Source organism: Muscardinus avellanarius (assembly GCF_963383645.1).
Source record: "Muscardinus avellanarius genome assembly, chromosome: 5".
Classification (NCBI taxonomy): domain Eukaryota; kingdom Metazoa; phylum Chordata; class Mammalia; order Rodentia; family Gliridae; genus Muscardinus; species Muscardinus avellanarius.
The window spans coordinates 62,420,858-62,446,326 of record NC_137790.1 but is presented as its reverse complement, the minus strand read 5'-3'; the positions used below and the strand labels follow the sequence as shown (position 1 = coordinate 62,446,326).

The following is a 25,469-nucleotide window of genomic DNA, read 5'->3' as shown; positions in this document are numbered from 1 at the left end:
CTGGCTGATCACTAAATTTTAAAATCTAGAAGCACAGTATATTTTATGAACAAAGAAAAATTTTGATAGCTTCTTTTGAAGGGAGGAAATTTTAAGGGTGATTATTTTTAAAAGTGATGGGAAAGTTGATGGCAGTAGAATATTATAACAAGAAACAAAGTATTGATTTCTTACTTATATGGGTCAGGAATTCATAGGTGAAATTTTAAACAAAAACTTGTATAAATAAGAATGCATTCCAGCTTAAAATAGTCTCTGCATTTAATTCTCTTGAAGAGAGTTCTTTATGGAGAAGCCTTGTAGCCAGCAGGATCTAGAACAATCCCAAAGTGCAGCTTCCTCTCTCAGACAGTCCTGAAAATTGACCTTTGGCCCCAGCTTTTATCAATGATGACAGGGCTGGCTGCTGCCTTCTCTAGATCCTGCCAGCCTCAGCAGGAAGAGAGACTGGGTGAGTACAGAGATTACCATACACTGGCCGAGTATCCACCCTTGAGTTTATCCAGACTGATTTTCAATTATTCTGTGTCCCAAAGACTAGAAAATCTGTCTCCCAATTTGCTCATTTATCCTCTTCTGCCACCTTTCCTGTCTCAGATGTTAGTGCATCAGAGTCAAGATGGACCCTGACAATGAAGGGGGGAAGTGCCTTGGTCAAATGTACGAAACAGGTGTTTGAAGAATGTGGTGGAGGGATAAGCAATTCCAGTTGCAGTCATCAGAGAATTTGAAGACTGGGTTAATTTAATGAGTAACTTGTTAGGGGTAGGTGATAACCCTACCAGGGTAGTTTTGTTTTTATTTAACTTTTTATATTTTTATTTTTTAATTTTTTATTGGTGCATTGCAGTCATACATTTTAAATGAGGTACAAGATGGTAGAGGCATACATGCACACAGCACTCATTTAGCCCTTCCCCAGTTCCCACCTCATTCCCTCCCCCTCCATCCTTCTCATGTTTGGCTTAGTGATTGGCTTTGATATGTTTGTGAATGTACCTCATGTACATTAGGGAATATTAGGGAATTTTCTTCTTAGAGTTATAGCAGTTTTGATTTTCTAATTTTTTTTTAAGTACTGGGGATGGAACCCAGGGGTGTTTGACCTCCGAGCTACACCCCCAGCCCTATTTTTTAATCTTTTATTTCTATTTTTTTTGCCATTTGATTATTTTATTTTTGGGTTCTGGAGACTGAACCCAGGAGTGCTCTAACACTGAAATGTATCCCCAGCCCCCCCTTTTTTTTTGCTGAAACTTGTTTCTTTTTTTATTTTTAATATTATAGCAATTCATCCAAAATTAACAATGATAATCTCACATAACAGATTCATTTGTCTGATATCAAACTTTTGATCACTTAGAGATAACATTTCAATATTTCTTTCTTGTTTTTTTTCTTACCAGAGGATATTTTTTCTTTTTTTTAAAGGTGAAGCTATCATACATTTATTTTCTTTTCAGAAAAAATCTATCCTAACATGAAATATGAACTCTAAATACCCAAAAAAATCTCATAAAAGAACACATCTAGAAGATGTACATTTTCTGATTTCAAACCTTATAAAGCTACAATAATCGAGACAGTGTAATACTGCTATAAAGGCAGATATATAAACCAGTGGAGTAAAATAAAAAGCCTAGAAATAAATTCTTCCATATATGGTCAAGTTATTTTTGACAAGGTTTCCAAGAACATTTGGTGAAGGAAATAATAATCTTTTCACTAAATTTTGTTGAAAAATAATAATTACATGAAAAAGAATAAAATTGGACCCTTATCTAACACCATATACAAATAGTAACTCAAAATAAATAAAAGACCTAAATGTAAATCTTAATACTATAAACTTTTAGAAGAAAACCTGGATCATAACACTTCACAACATTGAAATTGGCAGTGATTTCTTGGATATGATTTCAAAGACACAGGCAACAAAAGAATAAACAAACTTCATAAAAAATAAAAAATTGTACATCCAAAGACAATGTAAACATAACCAAAAGGTACTGATAAAATATTTCCAAATGCTATATCTGAAGGTATATTAATATTCCAAAAATAAATCCTAAAACTTATCAACAATAAAAGCAAACACAATTTAGAAATAGTTAAAAGACTAAAATAGATAATGAATCTCCAAAGATTTTTATATGACCAGTAAACACATGAATATCACTCATCATTATCATAATATAACTAATGATTAAGGAAATACAAATAAAAACTATAGTGAAATAGCACTTCACATTTGTTAGGATGGCTACTTAACATGAATTACCTTGCTCCAGCCCTTTACCTTGAGTTTGTTACTATCTTTACTTGTAAAGTGTGTTTCTTGTAAGCAGCAGATGGATGGATTCTGGTTTTTAATCCATTTTGCCACTGCTTTTGGTGAATACTGCCAGATTTTTCCATAAATTATATCATTTTACAATTCCATCAACCATTATAAACTTATCATTTCCCTAAACCTTTTCAACTAGAGCATGTGATCAAAGTGCTGGATTTTTAGCCAGTGTGGTACCTGAAAAATGTTACCAGTAGAGAGTAGTATTGGTATGCTTTTCTCTTTCATGAGTGTGGTTGAACATCTTTTTATACATTTAAGGAACATTTATACTTCCTTTTATGCGAGTGTCCTTTGCCCATTTTTTTCTATTGGATTGTTGTTCTTTTTCATCTCAATGTGCAGATACTCTATACAAATTAAAACAAAAATTCAGACTCCCAGCTCCCTGCCCACTCCAACGACTCATTCGTTTAGGGGTAGGGTCTAGAAATCTATATTTTCAAAATGTTGCTCAGTTGATTCTGATTTGCAACTAGGTTTGATCTAGAACAGAAGGTTGGATGTGGGAGAGAAAACAAACAGCTAGAAATGTGCGGTGTGGCATCTGATTTCAGAAGATTTCAAACATCAGGACAGGGGATTTTAACTTCATTTAGAAAACCATGTGAATAGACACTAAAGATTTCTGAATATGTTTTCAGATAAATTTAAATAACTTTTTAAGTTTGCTGGAATCAATCTATAGGACAGACTAACTCCTGGACAGGACCCATTTTTCTTTGATAGGACAAGTTGCTCTATCTGGAGCCCAAGCAAGTGTAACAGCTTGATGAAGAATGGCTAAGTTAGTCCTATTTATCAGTTCAGTGGCCAATAGGAAAATGACCCACTCATAGAATGACAAGCAAATCAATTGCCATTTAAATCTATGTTTCCAGTCAAAAGAAAGTAGACTCTATAGTTGTAGGTCAAGATCATCCTAAATAAATAGCACCCTACGCACTGCTTAGCCATCTAGGGACTATTCTTTAGACTCAAAATAGCTATGCTGGTCAAGTATGCCTCCAGATTTGTCCAGAGTCTAAAGAAGAGATTTGGGGATTACATGGTCTTTTTGAATGGATTAATTATATTTTAAATGTCTTACAAATATCTTTCATTTAAAATCTCTACTAGCTGGGCATGGCGGCACATGTCTATAATGCTAGTACTTTAAAGGCTGAAACAGGAGGATCACAGGTTCAAGGCCAGCCTCAACAATGTATTGAGATACTGTTTCAAACTGAAAAATCAAACAAACAAAGAAGGCTGGGAGTATAGCCCAGAGGTGGAGTGGCTTTGAGTTCAATCCCAAATACATATATATACATATAATATATGTAGATACATACATTGTGTGTGTGTGTGTGTGTGTGTGTGTGTGTATATATATATATTACATGTAATATATTTCATGTAATATAGTATATATTACATGAAACTCAAATTTAGAAAATAAATAGATGTGAAACTGTTTCTCAAATATGGTTATGCTAGAGGCTTATAAGACCAAAGAAAAATATTTGGCTTTTCTGGCAGGTTTTCTTTTCTTTTTCTTTTTTTTTTTTTTTTTTTTTTGGTGGTACTGCAGTGCCTGGAATCCCTTCTACTTCCAGACTACACTCCCAGACCTATTTTTATACTTTTTTATTTGGAAACAGGGTCTCTTAAGCCAACGCAGCTGGCTTCGAACCTGCAGGATCCTTCTGTCTCCGCCTCCCAACCAAGGGGATTACAAGTGTGTGCCACCACGCCCGGCTCTGGTGGGTTTTCTACATAAACCTAAAGTTGTTCTTTTTTTTTTTTTTTTTTTTTTTTTTACTGGAGATCAAACCCAGGGACACTTTAACTCTGAGCTATAGCCCCAGCTCTTTTTATTTTTTTATTTGGAAACAGGGTTCAACTGTTGCTAAGGGTTTTGTTAAGTTGCTGAGGCTGGCCTCAAACCAGAGAACCTCCTGCCTCAGTCTTCCAAGGATTATAGGTATGTGTCATCATGCTTGGCCATGCTCATCTTCTTGGTCTCTTACTACCCTCTTTCTTCATATGTTAGCCTTCTTAGAAGAGAGTTTTCCTAGCCAGGTGTAGTGGCATAGATGAGGGAAAGACAGGTTGCACAGGTAATTAGGGGTACCTGTGGACAAAGGTTGGGATCACATCCCGAGAAGAGAGGGCATGTTTCTAGCAACTTAAAACAGAGGGCTGGAGCACAATGTATGAAGGAAGAGTTAATAGCTAAGATTAACCAAATCCCTATCATTAGTGGTCCTGTTTGCCATAACAAGAATTCAGATTTTATCCATCCTCTGAGACAATAGGTCTCTGTCCTTAGCATTCATAATAACCAGCCAGAAAACTTGTTAAAATGAAGATACCTGGGCCTCAAGCCCAATGATTCTAAGTCTGTTGTTCTGGAGCCAAAGACCGTGATTTTAACAGATGCTCCAGGTGGTCGCAGTGAAAGTAGACAGCCTCTAGAGGAGAGGGGAAACTTGGGAAGCAATGAGAGAGGCTGATGTGGTGCTGGTGGAATGACTGGAACTTAGGGAAGAGAGGATGTGCAGAGGAGACCACGGCTGACAAGAAGAAGCAGCTGCAGGTGGAAGCCTTGAACATAATACCCAGCACATGGTTGTTTAGTAGCTTAGAATTGAAGCTCAGTTTTCTGCAGTGTTGTTGCTGCCCATACTCAGTCAGGAAAAGGGAAATGCATGAAAAAATTTACTACCATCTGAATGTGACTGCTGACGTTTGGGGTTGGAGATCTTAAAGAATGAGCAGCTGGGCAAACATCCCACTTCTGGGGCCCATCCTTAAGCACACAAGGTTTCATCCTCCCGGGCCATTTTTCCCAATTATCTCAGGTCCAAATCTGACCAAATGGACTTGGATCTGTGAATAGTTTTAGCTGAACTAGGAGCATATAAATACTTTATAGAGAAGGATGAAGAACTGGTCCCTTTTAAATTTCTACTTCAATCTCTAATGAGGACTTCCATCTCAGGCATTTAGTGGTTTTTGTGACTTTGTTAAGTGCTAATGGTCTAATTAGGAACGTGTATTCTGTCCAAGCTACTAATCTCTGAATGTAGCGCCCAGCACAGATCGACTCAGGACATTAGTGATACTTTTGAACAAAAGCAAAATTGAATGTTCAAAATTTTAAATTGTAATTCTTAGATGCAACATAAAATTGGCTTTGGAAAGCAGTAGAATGAAAATATCAATTATTAGAACATTTAAGAAATTAGTTTCAATGGTTTTCTTTGTTAATGTTCACAAAGTAAAATATGGTATTTATTCCGTGTGTGTGTGTGTGTGTGTGTGTGTTTGTGTGTGTGTGCGCGTGTGTGTGTGATCTTGGAAATAGAACCCAGGGGCAGTCTACCCCTGAGCAAAACCCCAGCCCTATTTTTTATTCTTTATTTTGAAACAGAGTCTATGTTGTAGAGGGCCTCATTAAGTAGCTGAGACTGGCTGAGAACCTGCAATCTTCCTGTCTCAGCCTCCAAGTACTGGGATTACATGTGTGTGCCACCATGCCTGGTTTTATTCAAATTTTAATAACATCAACATGCAGAGTAAACAAAAGTTTCCACCTCAATTCTCTTTACTCCCATTTCACTTCCTAGATGTAGCTGTAGTCATTGGCTGTGTATTCTTCTGGGCCTCTTGGCTAAGTATATTTCCATGTGACTGTATTCTTTTGCTTTATTTCTTTTTAACCTAGAACCAAGCCGTATTATGTATTTTATTCTAAAACTTGCTTTTTACACTCAACAAGACATACTATATGCATACTACACATAAACAACAAAGACACAACATAAATCTAACAGTTTTTTTTCTTTTTCTTTTTCTTTTTTTCCTTTTAGTACTAGGGGTTGAATTCAGGGGCATTTTATCTAAGCCACCACCCCAGACCTATTTTTATTTTGTATTTTAAAGTGGGGTCTTACTTAGTTGCCAAGACTAACCTCAAACCTGTGATCCTCCTGTCTCAGCCTCCCAAGTACTAGGATTACAAGTATGTATCACCATGCACAATTAAAAAAAAATGTTTAGCCGGGCGTGGTGGCACACGCTTGTAATCCCCACGCTTGGGAGGCGGAGACAGGAGGATCGCGCAGGTTCGAAGCCAGCCGTGCTGGCGTAAGAGACCCTGTTTCAAAAATATAAAATAGGTCTGGGAGTGTAGCCCGGAGGAAGGAGGGCTTCCAGGAACCCCAGTACCACCAAAAAAAAAAAAAATGTTTATTGGTGCACTGTAGTCATACATCTTAATGAGGTACAAGATGGTAGAGGCATACATGCACACATCGCTCATTTAGCCCTTCCCCAACTCCCTCCCTATTCCCTCCCCCTCCCTCCTTCTCATGTTCAGCTTAGTGATTGACTTTGATATGCTTATGAATGTATATTAGGGAATTTTTCTCTTTCCCCCTCCCATCCCCTCAGTTAGGTCACATTATTTGCTCATCTATAGTTTCTCCTTCTTTGTCCAGAATTCCCCCTATGACCCTTTTTCTTTCTAGATTCTACATATTAGGGAAAGCATCGATTTCTTTTTTTTTTTTTTGATTGACTAATCTCACTTAGCATAATGTTCTCCAGTTCCATCCATTTCCTTGTAAATGATGTAATTTTGTTCTTCTTTATGACTGAGTAAAATTCCATTGACCATGCACAATTTTTTATATTTTTTATTTCTACATGGATCATATTGAAAATGGCATACATTCAGATAGTGCTTGGTGCCCACCCCCATTTCCCCTCCCCTCCCCACAATGAGTGTCCAGGTTGACCATGCTACATTCATACTTTTACACATATTAGAATGTAGCTCCTTTATTAATCAACCTCAGCCTTCTTCCTCTCCTACCCTTCTATTTCAGCTTTGCAAAAAATGCACTTTATAAATCTTCCCTATCAATAAGCTATGCTATGATGAACAGCTCAGTGACATCATACCCCATAGACTAGCAATACTTACCTCACAGCTGTGTGGCTGGGGAGCAGGAGCTTGCTGCTGCTGTCTAGCATCTTGAATGAGTACTGAGAAAAGACCAAAAATCAAAATTCAAAGTATGGTTTCTACTAACTGTGTATCATTTTAACACTGCCATAAAGTTGGAAAAATGTTAAGTTGAACCGTGATAAATTGGGAATGATCTGTAGAGCTGTCTGTCCTTGGAAATGTTAAAATGATTTCCAGACACACAATTTAACACGTAAAGCCACAGTTACCTTGATTTTCATGTTGTGAAACTTATTTGTATTATGAAAAGCTTGACTTTTTTTAGAGTCCATAGGAACCTAAAACTAGGTTGTAGCATAGACTTTTTTTTTCTATAAATATAACATGTTCACTGAATCCCAGAGTTGATATTTTTCTGTGTGTGTGTGTGTGTGTGTGTGTGTGTGTGTGTGTGTGTGTGTCACTGGGGATTGAACTTAGTGGCATTCTATCTCTGAGTATATATCCAGCCTAATTTTATTTATTTATTTATTTATTTATTTATTTATTTATTTATTTTCGTGGTACTGGGGGTGGAACCCAGGGGCTTTTCTACCTCCAGCTACACTCCCAGACCTATTTTATACTTTATTTGGAAACAGGGTCTCACTAAGTTGTTGAGAGCCTCACTAAGTAGCTGAGGCTGGCTTCAAACCTGTGCGATCCTCCTGTCTCCGCCTCCAAAGCACTGGGATTACAAGCGTGCACCACTATGCTTGTCTTTTATTTTTTATTTTGAAACAGGGTCGCACAATGTTGCTGAGGGCCCCATTAAGTTGCTGAGGCTCCTTAAAACTGTGATCATCCTATCTCAGCCTCCCAAGTACTGGGATTACAAGTGTGAGGAACAGACACAGGTTTCAGATTCAGAATCATGTTTAATGGAAGCACAACTAAACTAAAGCATGTGGCTCAACTTTGCTGGCGAGTTAGGGGGAAGGCGCCTTCCCTGAGTACTCACGAGGGAGTAGTGAGTAGCTGTCTCCTGGGATGACTCAGCCGCCTCCACCCTTACTTTTCCCTTCTGATTCATCCATTATAAACAGGATGGGCAGAAATGTGACCATCAGGATCTTTAGAGAAGTGGCTTTCAAAACTACTTTATTTACTTACTTGCTTGTTTCTATATTTATTAAATTTACTCTGGAACCTTCACTCACAGAAAGCTGGGCTGATTAGAGCCCGCTGGAGGCCAGAGCCTCCACTTCCCGCTCTCTGCACCACATTTACTCACATTTCATTTGCCTTCAGACAATGAGAAACCTATGCGCGTGGTGGATGATGAAGACCTGGTAGACCAGCATCTCATCAGCGAGCTGAGGAAAGAGTATGGAATGACCTATAACGACTTCTTCATGGTGCTGACAGATGTGGATCTGAAAGTCAAGGTAGAGGTTCCTGTAGTGGGTGATGTGGTACCATTGCTTACAATAGCAACTATGCTTTTTTTTCCCCCTCAGTGAGTCTATTAGATATATGAGTAAGCACAAATTATTTCTTAGGTGGAAGAGTTTTTAAATGACCCAAATATTTCAAGTTGTCCCATGAATTTGCATTCAGAAATGTTCTTTCTTAAAAGGCCAGGTTGGAGTGACCTCCGATGGCCAGGCTCCTTGACTCAGACTAAGTTCTCTAACATCAATGTTGTGTATTCATCAGACACTTGTTGAATAGCTGTGGTGTTCCAAGCCCTGGGGATAAGAGGTGAAGAGTGGTTTCTGCCTTCAAGAAACCCATTTTTAACACAGACCTCTTTTGGAAAGGCTTGGAAGTTTACCTCCTGATTTAAAATGGACAAGACTATAGGGTTTCACACTTTTTTTCCTGTGCTTATGCACAAAGTTTTTGAGCCATGAAAAACTGGGCTATGTAAGCATAGTAATGATAACCAAATAGTCAACTTTATTGAGTGCTTTTCTCATGCCAGGCACACTGCTCCATCTTTTACAGTCCTTATCTCCAACTTCCAAGACAAATACTAGCATTATTTTTGTTTTACAGAGAAAATATACCAAACCCAGGATGGATAAATAACTTGTTCAAGTTTACCCAGTTAATGTTGTACTTGATACGCAAGAGGCCGGCTCTAGAGCCCACTCTCTTGTTAGTCTAGTATACCGACTGTTTCCATGCTTATATGAGGATCTTTAGGGAAAGTCGACTGTTTGGGCTATCAGAATGGCTGACTTGATTTGCAGTATATTTCTGGATCCAAGGAGAGATTACTTCATTAATTCATTCTGTACATGTGTTGCTGCATCTCTAATGTGAGAGATTGAACCAGGTGATCTTTAAGGTGAATTTCTTCTGGGTGCACAGCTCTAAGCCATGTCCTGGCTACCCTCTCTGACTTATGCAGGCTGTGCTCAGCCAGCCCCCAAATCCATCTCGGGTTGCTTCTCGTCTTGGGTTGCTTTTATGAGTCTAGAGAGCTATGATCCAAGAAACCGAATTTCATTGTCTTCATGTTGGATCCCAATTTGTTTCAGAGAATTTGTAAGCAAACATGTGTGACCTAATATTAAGTGATAGTTGCTCAGAACAGTCCCTGGGCCTCAGAGTGGGCCTTCGTAGGAAACAAGTTCACATATTCTACCATGTCATTTCATTTGGGTTCCTGTGATAGGTACAGTGCTTCTCATTTCTCTGCCGTGTAATGAACAGAAATCAGCTCAGTCTCAACAGTATGGAAGTAAATCTGGGATTTGTATGGGAGACTGGTATGGACCCATTCCAATAAAAGGTTAACAATTACTTAAAAAAAGTGGTGGTTGCTTCCTGGACTCTGAACCTCAAAACATCAGCAGAGGGTATTATTGCAGGAGACTGTTAATATGCCAATGAACTCTCCAGACTCTGATTTAAAACATTTCCTTGGCTCTTCTTGAGTTCTCCGATTCTTTAACCATTGAGCAGAGAGAAGAAATATACTTACACAGTGCATGTATTCTATTCTTTTCTAAACAGCAATACTATGAGGTGCCCATAGCAATGAAGTCTGTGTTTGATCTGATCGATACTTTCCAGTCCCGAATCAAAGACATGGAGAAGCAGAAGAAGGAGGGCATTGCTTGCAAGGAGGACAAGAAGCAGTCCCTGGAGAACTTCCTATCCAGGTACATCACCTTTGCAGTCCTGGAAGAGGTGGGCATAGAGGTGCTGTTAGTGATTAGTGAGCTAATGAAAACGCCCACAGAGCCATGCCTGAGTTTACCAAGAGCCCCTCCTCCACGCTGGCCTGGCCGCTGGGCTTAGTCTTCCTGTTGGAAGTGGCTCTGTCTGCAAGGCTGACTGGGTTCAGATCCAAGTGTGAACATTGATTTCATTGTTTGGGATAGGTTCTTTTCTATTTTGCTCCTTTTTTTTGGTACAGAATATAGAATTCTGAACTGCAAGGATTAATTTATTCAGTGAATTTAGAGAGCTCTGTATGTGGCATGTGTTATGCTCCTTTAGTTCCAAAAAGGATTTGGCGCCCTGTGCTTGATTTTCTGCTTTTTTGCAACTCCAGAATACAAGAGCCCCAGTAAGACTTCAGAAGGGAAACCTTCTTGACTCAGATCCCTGATTATCCAGAGAATGTTATTTATTTTTAAAAAAATTTTTTTACAGCAACCTCAGTGCCAGTGAGGGAAGCTTTCTTACACTGTAAAAAAAAAAAAAAAGTTTTTTTCTTCCCAGCTCTATTCCTACCCTGATATTGGATAAAAACTCTATTTTTAGAATTTTAGAACTTTGGGAAGCTAGTAAGTAGAAAGCTGCAGGAATCCACCCACAACAAATATACTCAAAAAGACCTCAATAAAAATACCACCCCAACTAACTGTACCGTGTGACTGAAGGCTTTCAGAAATGAAGCCAACATTTGCTGGAGGCTTGGCGTTGAATATGGATCACTTAGGCAGAATCTTTACTCATGTCTGCACAAGCACATTCTCCACACGTGAGTCAGAAAATCAAGACTTATATAAGTAATTAGAGAATAACCCCAGCCCTACAGATTCAGAAAGCTGGGCTCTCTTAGGACGTAACATCAAGGTGTATAATGAACATAGGATTCATCACACGTCCAAGTTCTGGGTCTGCAAGTTATTAGCTGTGTTGACTCTATGCTTCTCAATTAACCTGCCTTTTTCATAAAGTGAAAATAATGGTAATAAGTAGCCCTGCCTCTTTTTCAAAGTTGCTGTATCACTTTTTGTGTGCTCATCTCTGTGCCAAGCACCTCACCTTTATTGCCTAGTTCAATCCTCAGGACAATCCCATGATCTAAATGCTGTGACTGTCCTCACAGTACAACTGGAGCTAATGAAAATGAGCAACTTTCTCTTATTCCTGAGCCAATGTCAACTGAATGGTTAGTGCCCCAGGAAAATTTGGCCCCTAAAGTCTACCTTCTTATCTTACATTTCTTTTGAAAATATAATGTGAAGCCAGGTATGATGGTACACACCTGTGATCTCAGTACTTGGGAGGCTGAGACAGGAGGATGAAAGGTCTGAGACCAGCTTCAGCAACTTACAGAGGCCCTGTTTAAAATAAATAAATAAATAAATAAATAAATAAATAAATAAAGGCTTCCTTGTAGCTCTTACATAGAATATTCCATGGGTTTGATAACCAATATCATAATATATATGAATTATTTTTAGTTTTGGACCCAGAGGCCTAAAGTTTGAAATGAAGAAAAAGACTTCTACAAATCACAGGATTTCAGAGCTAGTTATTAGTAGTATCACAGTCAATTATTCAGCTCCTCTTAGAGAATTTCATCATTGAGGGAGAGGTGAGAGAGATTTAGTTAATAATTCAGAATTGAGACCCAGGCGAAAAGAAATGGTTCCATGTATAAACGAGTATCCACATGGGAATTTTCCTTCATATTTGCTGAGTTGTTGCTGTGTCTACCCAGCCTGGTTTCAGTTGACCAGACCCTGAAGCCAGTCTGGTCGTTAGCAATCCTCATTCAGTTCAGGCTATAATTACTGTCTCCTGTGACAGAAGCCCCAAAGAGTGGACAAATGCACTTTAATTTGGGAATTCCAATTAAGAGAAGCAAACACATGCTTAGCTTGTAGGATTTCTATTTACTGAAAAGATAAAGTGACAAAAAAAACCCAATTTATTTAAAATAAAGATCTTGGCCAGATTCATAGCTCTAGTTACCAGTGTTGGGATAATTTCCTTCCATGTCCTGAGCTGGGATCTTGTATGTGGAGGTGTGTGGGAAAGGGAACTGTTACCTGAGGGAAATAATCTTCCTTGGGTTGTGTCTGGGACAGGGAGTCTCAGTTCCCATCTCTCTTCAATCAGGACTGTATTCAGCAGTGTCTCTAGATCAACATGCCAAAGTAGATCTCACCCAAAATAGCCTGCTTGGGGACACTGTACAGCAGCATGTGAGGCCAGAGGCCTGGCCGGGTTGGGATTCTGGCTGGGGACCAGTGCTGGTCTGGCGCTCTTCCTAAGGAAGCAGGGAAGTGCTGGAGACCGTGTTTGTGACCCCACAGCCAGCACTGTTCCTTGTCCCAGGAAACTTCAGACAGTGTCTCTGAAACTCCTTTTTTTCCCCAGTGCCAAACATATTCATCTCCTTATCCTCAGTGGAGATTTTAGTTTTTCTTTCCCTTTGAAGAAAAACAAGCAAAGGAAGCAAATGTAATGTCACAGCAAGCAATTCTTGGCAAGACTTAACAACAGACATCCATTCAGAGGTTGTGTTTCATCAGACTGCTTTCTCTCATTCACCCAAACCACTGCCTCCCCCCCAAAACCATTTTCTTTAGGGTTGAAAACTCTCAAGTTTGTTCAGAAGCTAGAAGGGTCCCAGAGAGAGAAGCTGTGAATAAAATCAGCTCACTGAGTGCTCTTAGTCCCCGTGGTTGCCTGCACAGGAGGCAGAAAGCAGGATTCCAGCAAAAGTAGAACTTGAAACAATTCCATACTGTTGCCAGATGGACATCTACTCTCCATCTTCATAACTTGTTGGGGACCCTGGCAACAATAGCCAACCACATTGTCTCTGTGTGTGGTGAACTAGGGAAATCGCTGGACCAGGAGTTGGAAAAATCTATATTTTGGTACCACCTTAGTTATGTAAGTTACTCATATTTTTAAACCTCGTTTTATCCTCTACAAAATGGGAGAAATAGCCACGCTCTTTCTGAGGCTTGACAAGGCTCCGAAAAATTGGCAAGGCAATTATTGTGTTGTGAAAGTGAGCTATAAAGTGATATTCTGACATAAGGATTAAGTAAGTTATACTGTGACTTTGTGTTCTTAGCAGACTTTGATCACATAAAACAACCAAAACACGATTTTAGTCATTTTAAGAATGTTTATTGCAATGTGACCAAGGCAGGGCCTTTATTTCTTAATACTCCATGCAAATTTCATACAATATTTTAGGACAAAGGGAGATTAGTACAACTGGGAAGCAGATTGTGCAGTCCACTTACCATAGAGCTCAGCAGACGGTGTTATTCTCAGGTCCAGGTCAGTGGTGATTCTGGTTTGGGTCTAAGTTTTCAGTCTCAGGTGCTGGTAATTATGGTCCTCATGTTGCTAAGGACTCCATTTGGTTGTTAAGCTTGTGTCAGACATTTGGGTCTGCTCATTGCCTATTAAGCCCGGGCTTTGCGCTTGGTGCCTGATGCCTGTGTGTTGTCCCTGATACCCTCTGTGGTTTGTGCCATGCCAGAGTGTGTTCTGAAAGTTACACGTGTGTGCTGCACACCATGAGTGAGCCACATCCAGGTGTGCTTTGGGAGTTAGGCCCCTCTTTGCCTTTAATGGAGCCCCTTTTAAAACATGTGCTCCACACACATTGTGGTGGATAATGTCCCAAGTCTGTTAGTGATCAAAGTTTTATAATCAGTCTGCAAATTAAGATTTGGTCTCTGATATCCATATTATGTGGAGAAGTAATAGTGATACGTAATATTGATAGGTTTTAGAGTTTAATTCTTTTAACACTCCTTTGATGTAGATACTGATATTTTTCAATGAGAGATAAGAAAAAACTGAGACTTAGATGAATTGAATGACCTAATTAAGGACACCCCAAACATAGTGATAAACTTGAGCTCGGGTTTCCTAGCTTTAAGATAAAAGCTCGTTCTACTATCCTACCATGTCAGAGCTATAGGAGCAGAAACCAAGTTTACTATTGTATATTCTAAAATTCTCAAGGTTTAGCACCTTTCCATTTCATAGGGATACTTTGTGTTGCTCTTATTAATGATAATAAGGTAAATTTAGAACTTGCATCTGACAATGGAGGAATCACTGGCCATTGAAAAAGGTGCGTGGGTTTTGTTTTCCTAGGAACCGTCGCTGACACTTTCCCATCTTCCTTATTTCTGTCACTATTAGCTACTTAAAATTTGGCTGGCCTTCCTTCCTTCCTTCCTTCTTTTCTTCTGTCTATTCTTCCTGGTACTGGGGATTGAACCCAGAGGCATCCTTTCTCCAGAACTACACACGAGACCTTTTTATTTTTTTCTTTTAAAACAGGTCCCACTAAGTTGTTGAGGGTCTTGCTAAATTGCTGAGGCTGGCCTTGAATCTGCAATTCTCTTTCTCAGCTTCTCAAGTACTAGAATTCCACACCCATCTCATATATTCACTTCATTTGGGGGGGTTACTGGGGATGGAAGCCAGGGGCATTCTACCTTTGAGCTACACCCCCCAGCCCTATTCTTTTTTTAAAGAAGGCCTCACTAAGTTGCGGAGGGCCTCACTATTTAAGTTGCTCAGGCTGGGCTCAAACCTGCAATCCTTCTGTCTCAGCCTCCCATATATTAGGATTCCAGGTGTGTACAACTGCGCCTGGCTCATATATTCACTTCCTAACCCCCTTCAAGGCCTGAAGGAACTCCACTAGGACTTGAGTTCTCTTCAGTTTTCTTCTGAATTCTTTACTTCTGATGCTATGATTCAAAGTACGATTTTGGACAGTTTTCATCATATGTGAGGACTTTGTCTTTCCCCAACTGACCTCATCAGGCAAAGTGACCACAGACCCACACCTCCTCATACAAACACCAAGTAGGCAGACTATGAAGTTACAATGGACAAAGTACAAGAATGTGGTCATGCAGCTAAATTTGAGGAGCCCTGGGACAGTTCTTTGGGTCAGTGATTTTTATTCTGGGCATGGAAAAATCCAATAGCCAAAGTCGCTCCGCTCTCTTATGCTGGCCCCTGTTATTTGACGCATTAGCAGTGGCTGTCTGCTTCTTTTCCAGGTTCCGATGGAGGAGGCGGTTGCTGGTGATCTCTGCTCCAAATGATGAAGACTGGGCCTATTCACAGCAGCTCTCTGCCCTCAGCGGTCAGGCATGCAATTTTGGTGAGTGAGAAGCCACCTCATTTCTGCTTTCCCATGGCACACTCTTTCTGGTCAATTCTGAAATGGAACACAGAAGCTTAGATCACCCAACTATTCCCTAGCCCAGACTGCCGATTCCCAGACACAGACTTTATTGTTGTTGTTGTGTTGTTGTTGTTGTTTTTGTTATTATTGTTGTTGTTGTTGTTGTTCTGGGGGTTGAACCCAGGAGTATTCTACTACTGAGCTTCATCCTCAGCCCTTTTATTTTATTTTTTTAATCTTGAAATAGGGTTTTGCTAAGTTGACATTAAACTTGTGATCTTCCTGTCTCAGCCTCCCAAATACTGTGATTATAGACATGTGCCACCACAACCAGCCCAGACACATACTCTATTATATTGAGTATAAAGTTGTTTTCAGACTGGAGCTTTAGTCAACTATAGATTTTTTTTTTCCCCAAAAAAACTCTTCCTTTTTATCTTCTGCATTGAAATGTTTGGAAACATCTACTGCTTTACTTTTGGTAATCTCTATTATTTGTCTCCTGTTTGTTTTTTTTAACATGTCTCTAGATGATAAAACTTAGTTATCATCATTTACTTAGGTAATACTTCGGCACTAAGTCATTGGGTAGTTAAGTATCATCACTGGGTGCTTCCTCAGATATTTGTTTTTGTAATAGAGGTTGAACCCAGGGGCATTACCTCTGAGCTATAGTCCAGCCATTCTTATTTTTTATTTTGAAACAGGGTCTTTCTAAATTGCTTATGGTCTCACTAAACTTAGGTGAGACTGACCTCCTTAAACCTGCAATCCTGTCTCTGCCTCTGAAGTACCACGATTACAGATGTGAGTCACCATGCTTGGTTAGATTTAATCGCTTTTATAAAATAGGAATGGACTTGGGAGCTTAAACACTATCTGTGTCTTTAAAAAGATTTTGATGTATAACAGGCACCAAGAATACAGCAAGATCTGCTAAACAGACCCTGTTTTAAAGCTGAGCATGTTTAAAAAAAACATAGTTTATTATTTATTTTGTTGTAGTGAATTTCCAATATTTTAAAAACTAATAGATAAGCCAGGCGTGGTGGCGCATGCTTGTAATCCCCACGTTTGGGAGGCAGAGACAGGAGGATTGCGCAGGTTCGAAGCCAGCCACGCGCGCTGGCTTAGGAGACCCTGTTTCCAAATAAAAATGTAAAAATAGGTCTGGGAGTGTAGTCCGGAGGTAGAAGGGCTTCCAGAAACCCCAGTACCACCAAAAAAAAAAAAAAAACTAATAGATAACTTTATTTACTAAAGATCATTATGTAGTGGATGCAAAGTTCATCATTTTGAACATGAACATATAAACCATATAAATGCTAAAATACATGACACAACTTAGCACTAAATTCAATGCTGAACTACAAATATATTGGCAATTTCAAAAGTGTAAGTCACAACTGACATCTCATATTAATGATGCATCTGCAGAGGGGGAGTATTTAGTCCTTGGGGACCTAGGAAAAAAGAGGAAGTAGCTATAAGCCACATATGAAAAAGTTTACAATTAGAACACGGATGAATCCGCATTATTTTGATGATGATTCTTTTTTTTTTTTTTTTTTTTTTTGCAGCTACAGGGATCAAACCCAGGACCTAATTTATGCTAGGCAAACACCCTACCACTGAGCTACCTCCCCAGCCCCTTGTAGTTTTATTTGTGACAGGATCTTGATAAATTGCCTAGGCTGGCCTCATTCTTGCAATGATTCTCCTGCCTCAGCCTTCCCAGTAGCTGGGATTATATATACCATATGCCACCATGCCCAGCTTTATTTTGATATTTTAAAGGAAGATTCATCTATTAGTAATAAAGCTACTCGATTTTATTTATCTGTGATACTCAGGATTGAACCCCGGTGCATTCTACCTCTAAGCTATACCCTTAGCCCTATTATTTGTTGAAACAGAGTCTCATTAAGTTTCTGAGGGTCTCGCTAAATTTCTGATGCTGACCTTGAACCTGTGATCCTTGTGTTTTAGTCTCTCAACTACTAGGATTACAGACATGTGCAACTCTACTAAGCTACTTAATTTTTTTTACAAAGGGGGTGTATACAAGTTTTGTGAAGCATTATCAGGACCTGGTTCCTTGGTATGACATAATACATGAGTACATTTTAATTGTTAAGATGTGAATTAGCTCAAAAGAAGGCAAAAAACAAGCTCAAAATGATAAGAAAATTCATGAACTTTTACTTATACTACTATCAAGGTTAATCATTTAAGATTTTATATCAGCATATACAAGGTTTGATTATGCCAGTAATCTTAAGCATATTTTAAATAATTTATAGCCATCAATGGTGCTACTTAAGGCAGAAATTCTAAGAGCAGTTAATGACCAACCACAAAATGAATATAAGTAAAATTATAGTTTGCTATCTTTCTAAAGATGCCTTTGCAACAGCTATGAGAAAGTGTTTATTTAAAATCTCGGTACACAAAGTCTGTGCCACATCAAACCCTTTTGGAGTATAACGGAAATGTGAATGAGTCATGTTTTCCAGGAGTAATCAAATTCATGATCTTCTCTTTTGAAATATGATTCACCAATATTCAGAGCAGAAATCCTCACTCTCTGAGAAAAGGATAAACTCAAAAGAAAAAAAAAATCATGGAATAGCATTTTTCCTTGATTTTAGCTCCTCCTTAAACAAGTCTTACCACAACGACTTATAATTTTTTTCCCCCTGAACAATAAACACCACCAACAATATTACTACCTCTCAGCTATTACCCTGATTAGCCTAGCATTGGTCTGAAACCGGGAAATCTTGACAGGAGGACTCAACAACTTCTTTGTCTTTCTCTTTCCTTTCTCCTAAATCCTTTCATGTGCCCTTCATCTTTAAAAGAATTCCAACAAGCTACCACGGCATGATCCTCCCTTCTTCCCTGAAACTTTAGCTGAGGATGTGGAGACAAGCTTTGCTTACCTGTGCTTCCTCCTTGGATCCTCTAAATGAGCTTCAAGAACCTGCCAGTGAAGCCAACACAGTATTGTGCAAGGAAGCAAAATGAGTTCCTTAACCATCACTAGTTTCTTAACCATCACAGTGGATGGGGTCTGTAGTCTTTTCTTTGAAAGCTAAGTTCTCCGTAAAAGCTGCTGTAATTTTATAACTGGGGCTTATCTTTTTTTTCAGAACACTAATGAGCTTAGATCATCTCAGACATTTTAATGTTTCAATGAGCATTTAATGGTGACAATGACAGTATTCACTGAATACTCAATAGAGCAGATTCTTCTATTTCAATCTACCAAAAAGAAAATAGTTAATTCTAATATCTTCAGTTGGGTTTTTTCCCCTAAGTATTAGTTTTCCTTATGAAAAAAATTAAAAATAGATTATTCTACTTATGTTTCTATATTTTTATGCAATGGCCAGATACCAAGTCCTTGGAAGTAAAAAATATTTTAGAATCCTTTTTTAAAATTCTGTGACTTTCTTTTTCTTTCATTCTTTTTTTATTTCCTCTCAGGTCTACGCCACATAACTATTCTGAAGCTTTTGGGCGTTGGAGAGGAAGTTGGGGGAGTTTTAGAACTGTTCCCGATTAATGGTAATCTTATTGTTTTTATTATTGCCATTGTTGTTGTTGTTGTTGTTGTTGTTGCTATTATTATTATTATTATTATTATTATTATTATTATTAGTTTATTATTTGGGTACTGGAGATTGAATCCAGAGGCATTCTACCTCCAAGCTACACCTCCAGCCTGATTTTATTTCTTATTTGGAAACAGGGTCTCCTGAATAGGTTCCTGAGAGCCTAAGTTGCGAAGCTGGCTTTAAACCTGTGATCCTCCTGTCTCAGCCTCCCAAGTACTGGGATTACAAGCATGTGCCACCACACTTGACATATGTTTTATTTTAAAACTGGATGAAGTAGTGTTGAATTTAATTAAATCATATTAAGCTATATGCAAGCAATGATTGTACCTGCAAAATTAACAAAGTCCATTGACCCTTTACACACACAGAAGACACATGCACACACACAGTGTGCGGAGGGGAGGGGTAGAATGTAAGGATGAATGTTGTTGTTGTTTGTGGTACTGGGGATTAAACCCAGGGGCATTCTACCTCTGAGCTGCACCCCAGCCCCTTTTATATCTTTGCTTTGAAACAGGGTCTCATGAGGTTGCTTAGAGTCTATGTTGCTGAGGCTATTTTTGAACCTGTGATCCTCCTATCTTAGCCTACCCAGTACTGGGATTACAGCATATGCCACCATGCCTGGTGGAATATTGTTTTAAAAATAATTATTCAGAGTAAAAGTATTCATTTTCCTAATTAATATAATGATTTTTATGGTATATAATGAATTTGAGGTTTATGAAGCATTTTCTTTTATGCTATTTAATTTAATTTTATGAGGTATACAGGTCATATCTATTTGATTCCTTTTCAATAGATAAGGAAATACAATAAAAGCGTAAAGAATTGGAAAGAAAATTGCTTCTTTCCAAGACTAAGCTGTTTAAATGAACTATGTGTAAAACACCTGGCACAGTACCAGAGTGGACCCCCCCAAAAAAAATATCAGTCCCTTTTCTCCTCTTTCCTTTTCCCTCATCATAATAGTTTGCCTATATTCATCCAGATATTAACATAATTAGTATTTTTTACCCTGACAACAAAATAAGCTTTTTGTTATCAAAAGCATGGAAAGAAAAATTATAATTGCAAAGAAGTAACTAAGCTAACTGGAAATAAACTTAGAAACATAAACAATATGATTATCTTTATTAGTGACAAAGTTTATAGAAGTTGGTCTTGCAAGGATTAAAGGACTGGTTTTATAGTTTGTAACGTTCCTACAACACAGACATGAGTGCCCACAATTTTGCACTAATTATGTTGCTAAATAGCAAGCCATATTTAATTTCCAGTGGGAAAAAATTCAGCAAACTTTAATTGGATTCTGAGCTAAAGGAAACAGGGTCATGGGTCTCCCTCTGTGCTCACAGTCATTTCCTTTCACTTTGATATTTTTATGAGCTCTGTCTCCTTAATCCACTAACAATTACTTTAATGCTCTTTTAGGGAGCTCCACTGTTGAGCGAGAAGACATACCAGCCCATCTGGTGAAAGACTTACGTAACTATTTTCAAGTGAGCCCAGAGTATTTCTCCATGCTTCTAGTTGGAAAAGATGGAAATGTCAAATCTTGGTATCCTTCTCCGATGTGGTCTATGGTGATTGTGTATGATTTAATCGATTCGATGCAACTGCGGAGACAGGAGATGGCCATTCAGCAGTCACTAGGGATGCGTTGCCCGGAAGATGAGTATGCAGGCTATGGTTACCACAGTTACCATCAAGGATACCAGGATGGTTACCAGGATGACTACCGTCATCATGAGAGTTACCACCATGGATACCCTTACTGAACAGAAGTATGTAACCTTAGCCCCAGCCAGTTTCTCCTGAAGCTGATAGGCCACATGTGGCCAACTATATAGGGGAGTTCTTCCACATTGTCTACATTTTCTGCCTCTTTTAGTGTCCAAGATTAAATAAATAGCAAACTTTCACCTACTCATGAGTTGTTACTGGATCTTTATATCATGAAGACACTTAAAAGAATTAACTTGTTTCTCTAACTGGAGGGGATCTGGTGCTAAATATTGATACTGAAAATGGATATTATTTCCTTTTTCTTACATAATGGATATTGTTATGCAAAATCCTATAAGTTTTTATATCTATTCTTGTTTTTCATATTAATTTGTAAGTGAAAACTATAATTGTTGAAGAAAATTGAAGATCATGGCACATATGTTTTCAGGAAATATCTGAACAAATAGAATACAAAACTTCTTAGCACTTTCTTTTTTATACATTTATAAGATTTTATATGTATATATAAATAAATAAAACACATGTAAATAAAATTTAATACTTTTTCATATATAAGAAAAAGACATTCAAACTGTTCTCTAGTAGTATTATAAAGCCTTTACTATAATAAGACATAGTTTTATTGCAGAAATCTATGAATTCTTAGGACAAATCTAGAAAAAAAAACAATGCTAGGAAATATTAAATTCTTCTGCCTATTCACTGCCTCTATGATTTCTGTAGAGCAAGTATGTGCCCACAGATCAAGCACAAGGCAGGCAAAGAATTTAAATTCTAGCGAGGGCAAAGTTCCATCACATTGTGAGGCAAATTGAAGGCAAAGCCTTCACAGTTCAGGTTTTTTCCGAAAACCCCCAAATTCCCCCATTTCTTATACTTTCTAAAATGTTAGTCAAAAATATTTAAAATAGGTCTGCTTTATATAAGTTTATTTTGTGAAGCTTGATACCACAGACCAGAGAAAGGACCAAACCTAGTTTTGTCATCATAGCTACTTCCTGCCTTGTTTCTGTTATCTTTGGTGTCTTTTTGGAGATAGACGAGGGGGCTGGGAAGTCCTCACCAGCATCTACACAGCCACCAGAGGTGAGGCTTCAGAGTTCTAATAGGTGCCATGAAATCCTGGGCATGGGTCAACTAGATTCCTCATACCTGACCCTCATACTTAACTTGTGAATGGGCCTGTTACCTACCATGTGGGCATCTTGTAAGAGCAAATTACAAGGAAAGATACTGTATCCTTGGTTCTTTTGTTTATAAAGGCAAATGTTACCAAGCTATAATGACTGGAAGTGCAGCTGATGTGTCTTTTAAAAAGAACATTTATTTTCACATATAGCATACCAAAGTAAATTTTGTTTGTTTCTTCCTCCCCTTTCTCCAACCTTTCCTTTTATCAATTTTGCTTTCCCCCCAGCAAATACATATGAAGTAATATTATCCTGCAATATTTATGAGCTTGCCCTCAGACAGACAGGTGGATTTCTATGCAAGTATCATCCAGAAGGCAGCATCCTCTATCAATAAAGTAGACACTTATTGTTTAGCACTGCTATTAACAACTAATTTTTCAAATCATCTTGGTATTGGCTATGAACTCTGATAAGCACATGTATTAACAGATGCATTTAAATAATGTATAATTTTTTTTGTGTGTGTGGTACTGGGGATGGAACCCAGGGGCATTCTACCTCTGAGCTTAAGTCCCAGCCCTATTGTATTCCTTTATTTTGAAACAGGGTCTCATTAAATTTCAGAAGGCCTGAATAATTTGCTAAGGCTGGCTCAAATCTGAGATCCTCTTGTCTCAGTCTCCTAAGTCCTGGGATTAAAAAGCATAGGCTAGAGGGCCACATGCCTAGCTCACAGGTAAATATTTGCTGTGAGCTTATCTATAGTTATTGAATACAGAAATTCTTATTTATTTATTTATTTATTTATTTATTTACCTATTGTGGTACTAGGGGTGGAACCCAGGGCTTTCTACCTCCAGGGTATACTCCCAGATCTATTTTATATTTTTTATTTGGAAACAGGGTGTCACTAAGTTGCTGAGCGCCTCACTAAGTAGCTGAGGCTGGCTTCGATCCCATACGATCCTCCTGTCTCAGACTCCCAAGCGCGAGGATTACACGCATGTGCCACCACGCCTGGATATTTATTTATTTTTGATAGTGCTGTGGTATTAACACAGGAGCATTCTACCCTGAGCCCTTTTTAAAAAACAATTATATTTTTCCCCTTTGAAACAGGGTCTTGCTAGGTTGCTGAGTGTCTCACTACATTGCCAAAGCTGGTCTCGGACATGTGGTCGTTCAGTTTAAGCCTCCCACATACTACAATTACAGGACTGTGCCCACTATAGTTGGCCACAAATTTATATCATCTGTACTTTGCTGTATAAGTGACAGTAAACTAATTTGTAGCTCGATGGTCCTGAGAAATCACTTGTTCTACTCCTCATTCTCCATAAAGATCATTCACTCTGACTTGTTTTTACCAGCAATGGAGGCCCAGAATGTTCAAGTGACTTTAGAACACAGTCCTTCTAGTGTGTAAGTCATACTCTCACCTCACCCACTTCCCGTGGTGGAGAGCTTTCTTCTCTTTTTGGGTGATTGGCAACTTGAAGCACACAGATGGAGAGCCATGTTGATGGGTACTGCCCTCAAATTTTTGCTGTGAAGCACAGCTCAAAATGGCTGGGAAAATAGATTTATTTACCATTCCTTTTGAAATTATGTATTTCTTAAATTGAGATTATTTGGAAATAACTATAACTTAAAAATGTAACGAGGGAGTTTCATCTCCTAAGGAAATGTTTTTTTTTTGTTTTGTTTTGTTTTTTTTGGTGGTACTGGAGGTGGAACCCAGAGGCTTTCTACCTCCGGGCTACACTCCCAGACCTATTTTATATTTTATTTGGAAACAGGGTCTCACTAAGTTGCTGAGAGCCTCACTAAGTAGCTGAGGCTGGCTTTGAACCAGTGCGATCCTCCTGTCTCAGCCTCCCAAGCGCAGGGATTACAATCGTGCGCCACCACGCCCGGCTCTAAGGAAATGAAATAGAAGAACTCACTTGTAGAATAATACTGATAAAAATTATTAGTCCTGAAACCACAGAAATAACAACACTGTTCATAACCTGAAATTACTTTTTAAATAATTCATCTGGTTTCCCTTTTACTGAGACACTACTTAGCCATGCATTTTAACTCTCATTCTTCCAATGAGCAGGCTGAGAATTTGTGGGTCATCAGTTGGAGAGCTGTGGATAGCTGAACAGAGGGATGGAAACACATTTACAGGAAGATCCTGTTAGTAAATGTCTTTAAATTATACAATCTGGTAAAGGCAAAGTATATCTCAGAAAATGGGAGGATTAAAGAACTCTGTAACCTGTATCTTTGTCTTCTGGTGGTACATACTAGGTATTATTATAAAATGTAGGTACATCATAAAATCTAGTTATTTTTCTATGAAAGCATTTCCTTCTAAACAAAAAAAGTAAGAAAAAAGGAAATAATTTTTAGAAAAATTATGGAATTATAGTATTCAGAAGGAAAAACACCCAGTTGAGTTGGGAAAATCTGGAAGCCTTTTAGAAGGACACAGTCTTGCCAAGGTTGCTGGTTGTCACGGTTTGCTTTCATGAATCTTAAAAAACTGATTTTTACCAGAGATTTCCTGGGGATCTGAGGTGAATACCAATTCAGCAGAGAGATCCTCCCCTGCTACAAAGGCAGGAGGTCCAGACACGGTGGAGTTGGTAGAGCCTCGCGGGTCTCCTTTTCTGGACCATCCTTAATAAGGAAGCTCACACCCTCACTTGTAGAAACCTTGAGAATAAAGCCCATTCAAGACCAGGAGGGATGACGGGCTCAGCGGGTCCGGATTGATGCATCTCAGTACTTAACGAGTGGAGAGTCCAGAAGAAACCCTAGTGTCTTGAGAAGCAGCTCTGTCCAACTCTCTGCCACCACGCATCCCCCCCTCTGAGTCACTCTCCATTCCTCCCCTTTCCCCCATGGCTGCTCTTTACTTGGTGGTTTGGGGTGTGCAGATTGCAGGGTGTATTTGCTAAGTACTCACTTCTTGTCAAAGAGAAGCAGTGAATGCTACTTCTCTTCAGCTCTCAGAGTTTGGACAAAGCTCCTGATGTCAGACTTACTCTTAGTTTACCATTTGTCATTAAGATCCCAGGAATGATGATTAGGATGAAGAGGGGAAGGGGCCCGTTGTAAATCGATGTGTGTCATTAAAGGCCACCAGACTTGGGACAACAGGAATAGATATCTAAGATCTGGTCTGACTCTGACATTCGTGAATCTTCTGGGCATTTTGGGAGTAAAAATGTTAAGTTCA

The 25,469-nt window shown here is 38.7% G+C and overlaps 1 protein-coding gene across 1 annotated transcript in view; it reads left to right on the top strand.

Moving 5' to 3' along the window:
- Positions 1-21,133, top strand: part of CCDC80 (coiled-coil domain containing 80) — a gene marked incomplete at both ends in the record, with an annotated part of 36,311 nt that extends 15,178 nt beyond the window's left edge. The window contains 5 exons of the mRNA XM_080696268.1: positions 8,601-8,737; positions 10,317-10,465; positions 15,599-15,702; positions 19,219-19,299; positions 20,787-21,133. Coding sequence (XP_080552394.1) covers positions 8,601-8,737; positions 10,317-10,465; positions 15,599-15,702; positions 19,219-19,299; positions 20,787-21,133 — 818 coding nt within the window. The remainder of the gene's footprint in view (positions 1-8,600; positions 8,738-10,316; positions 10,466-15,598; positions 15,703-19,218; positions 19,300-20,786) is intronic.
- Between the last annotated feature and the right edge of the window lie 4,336 nt (positions 21,134-25,469).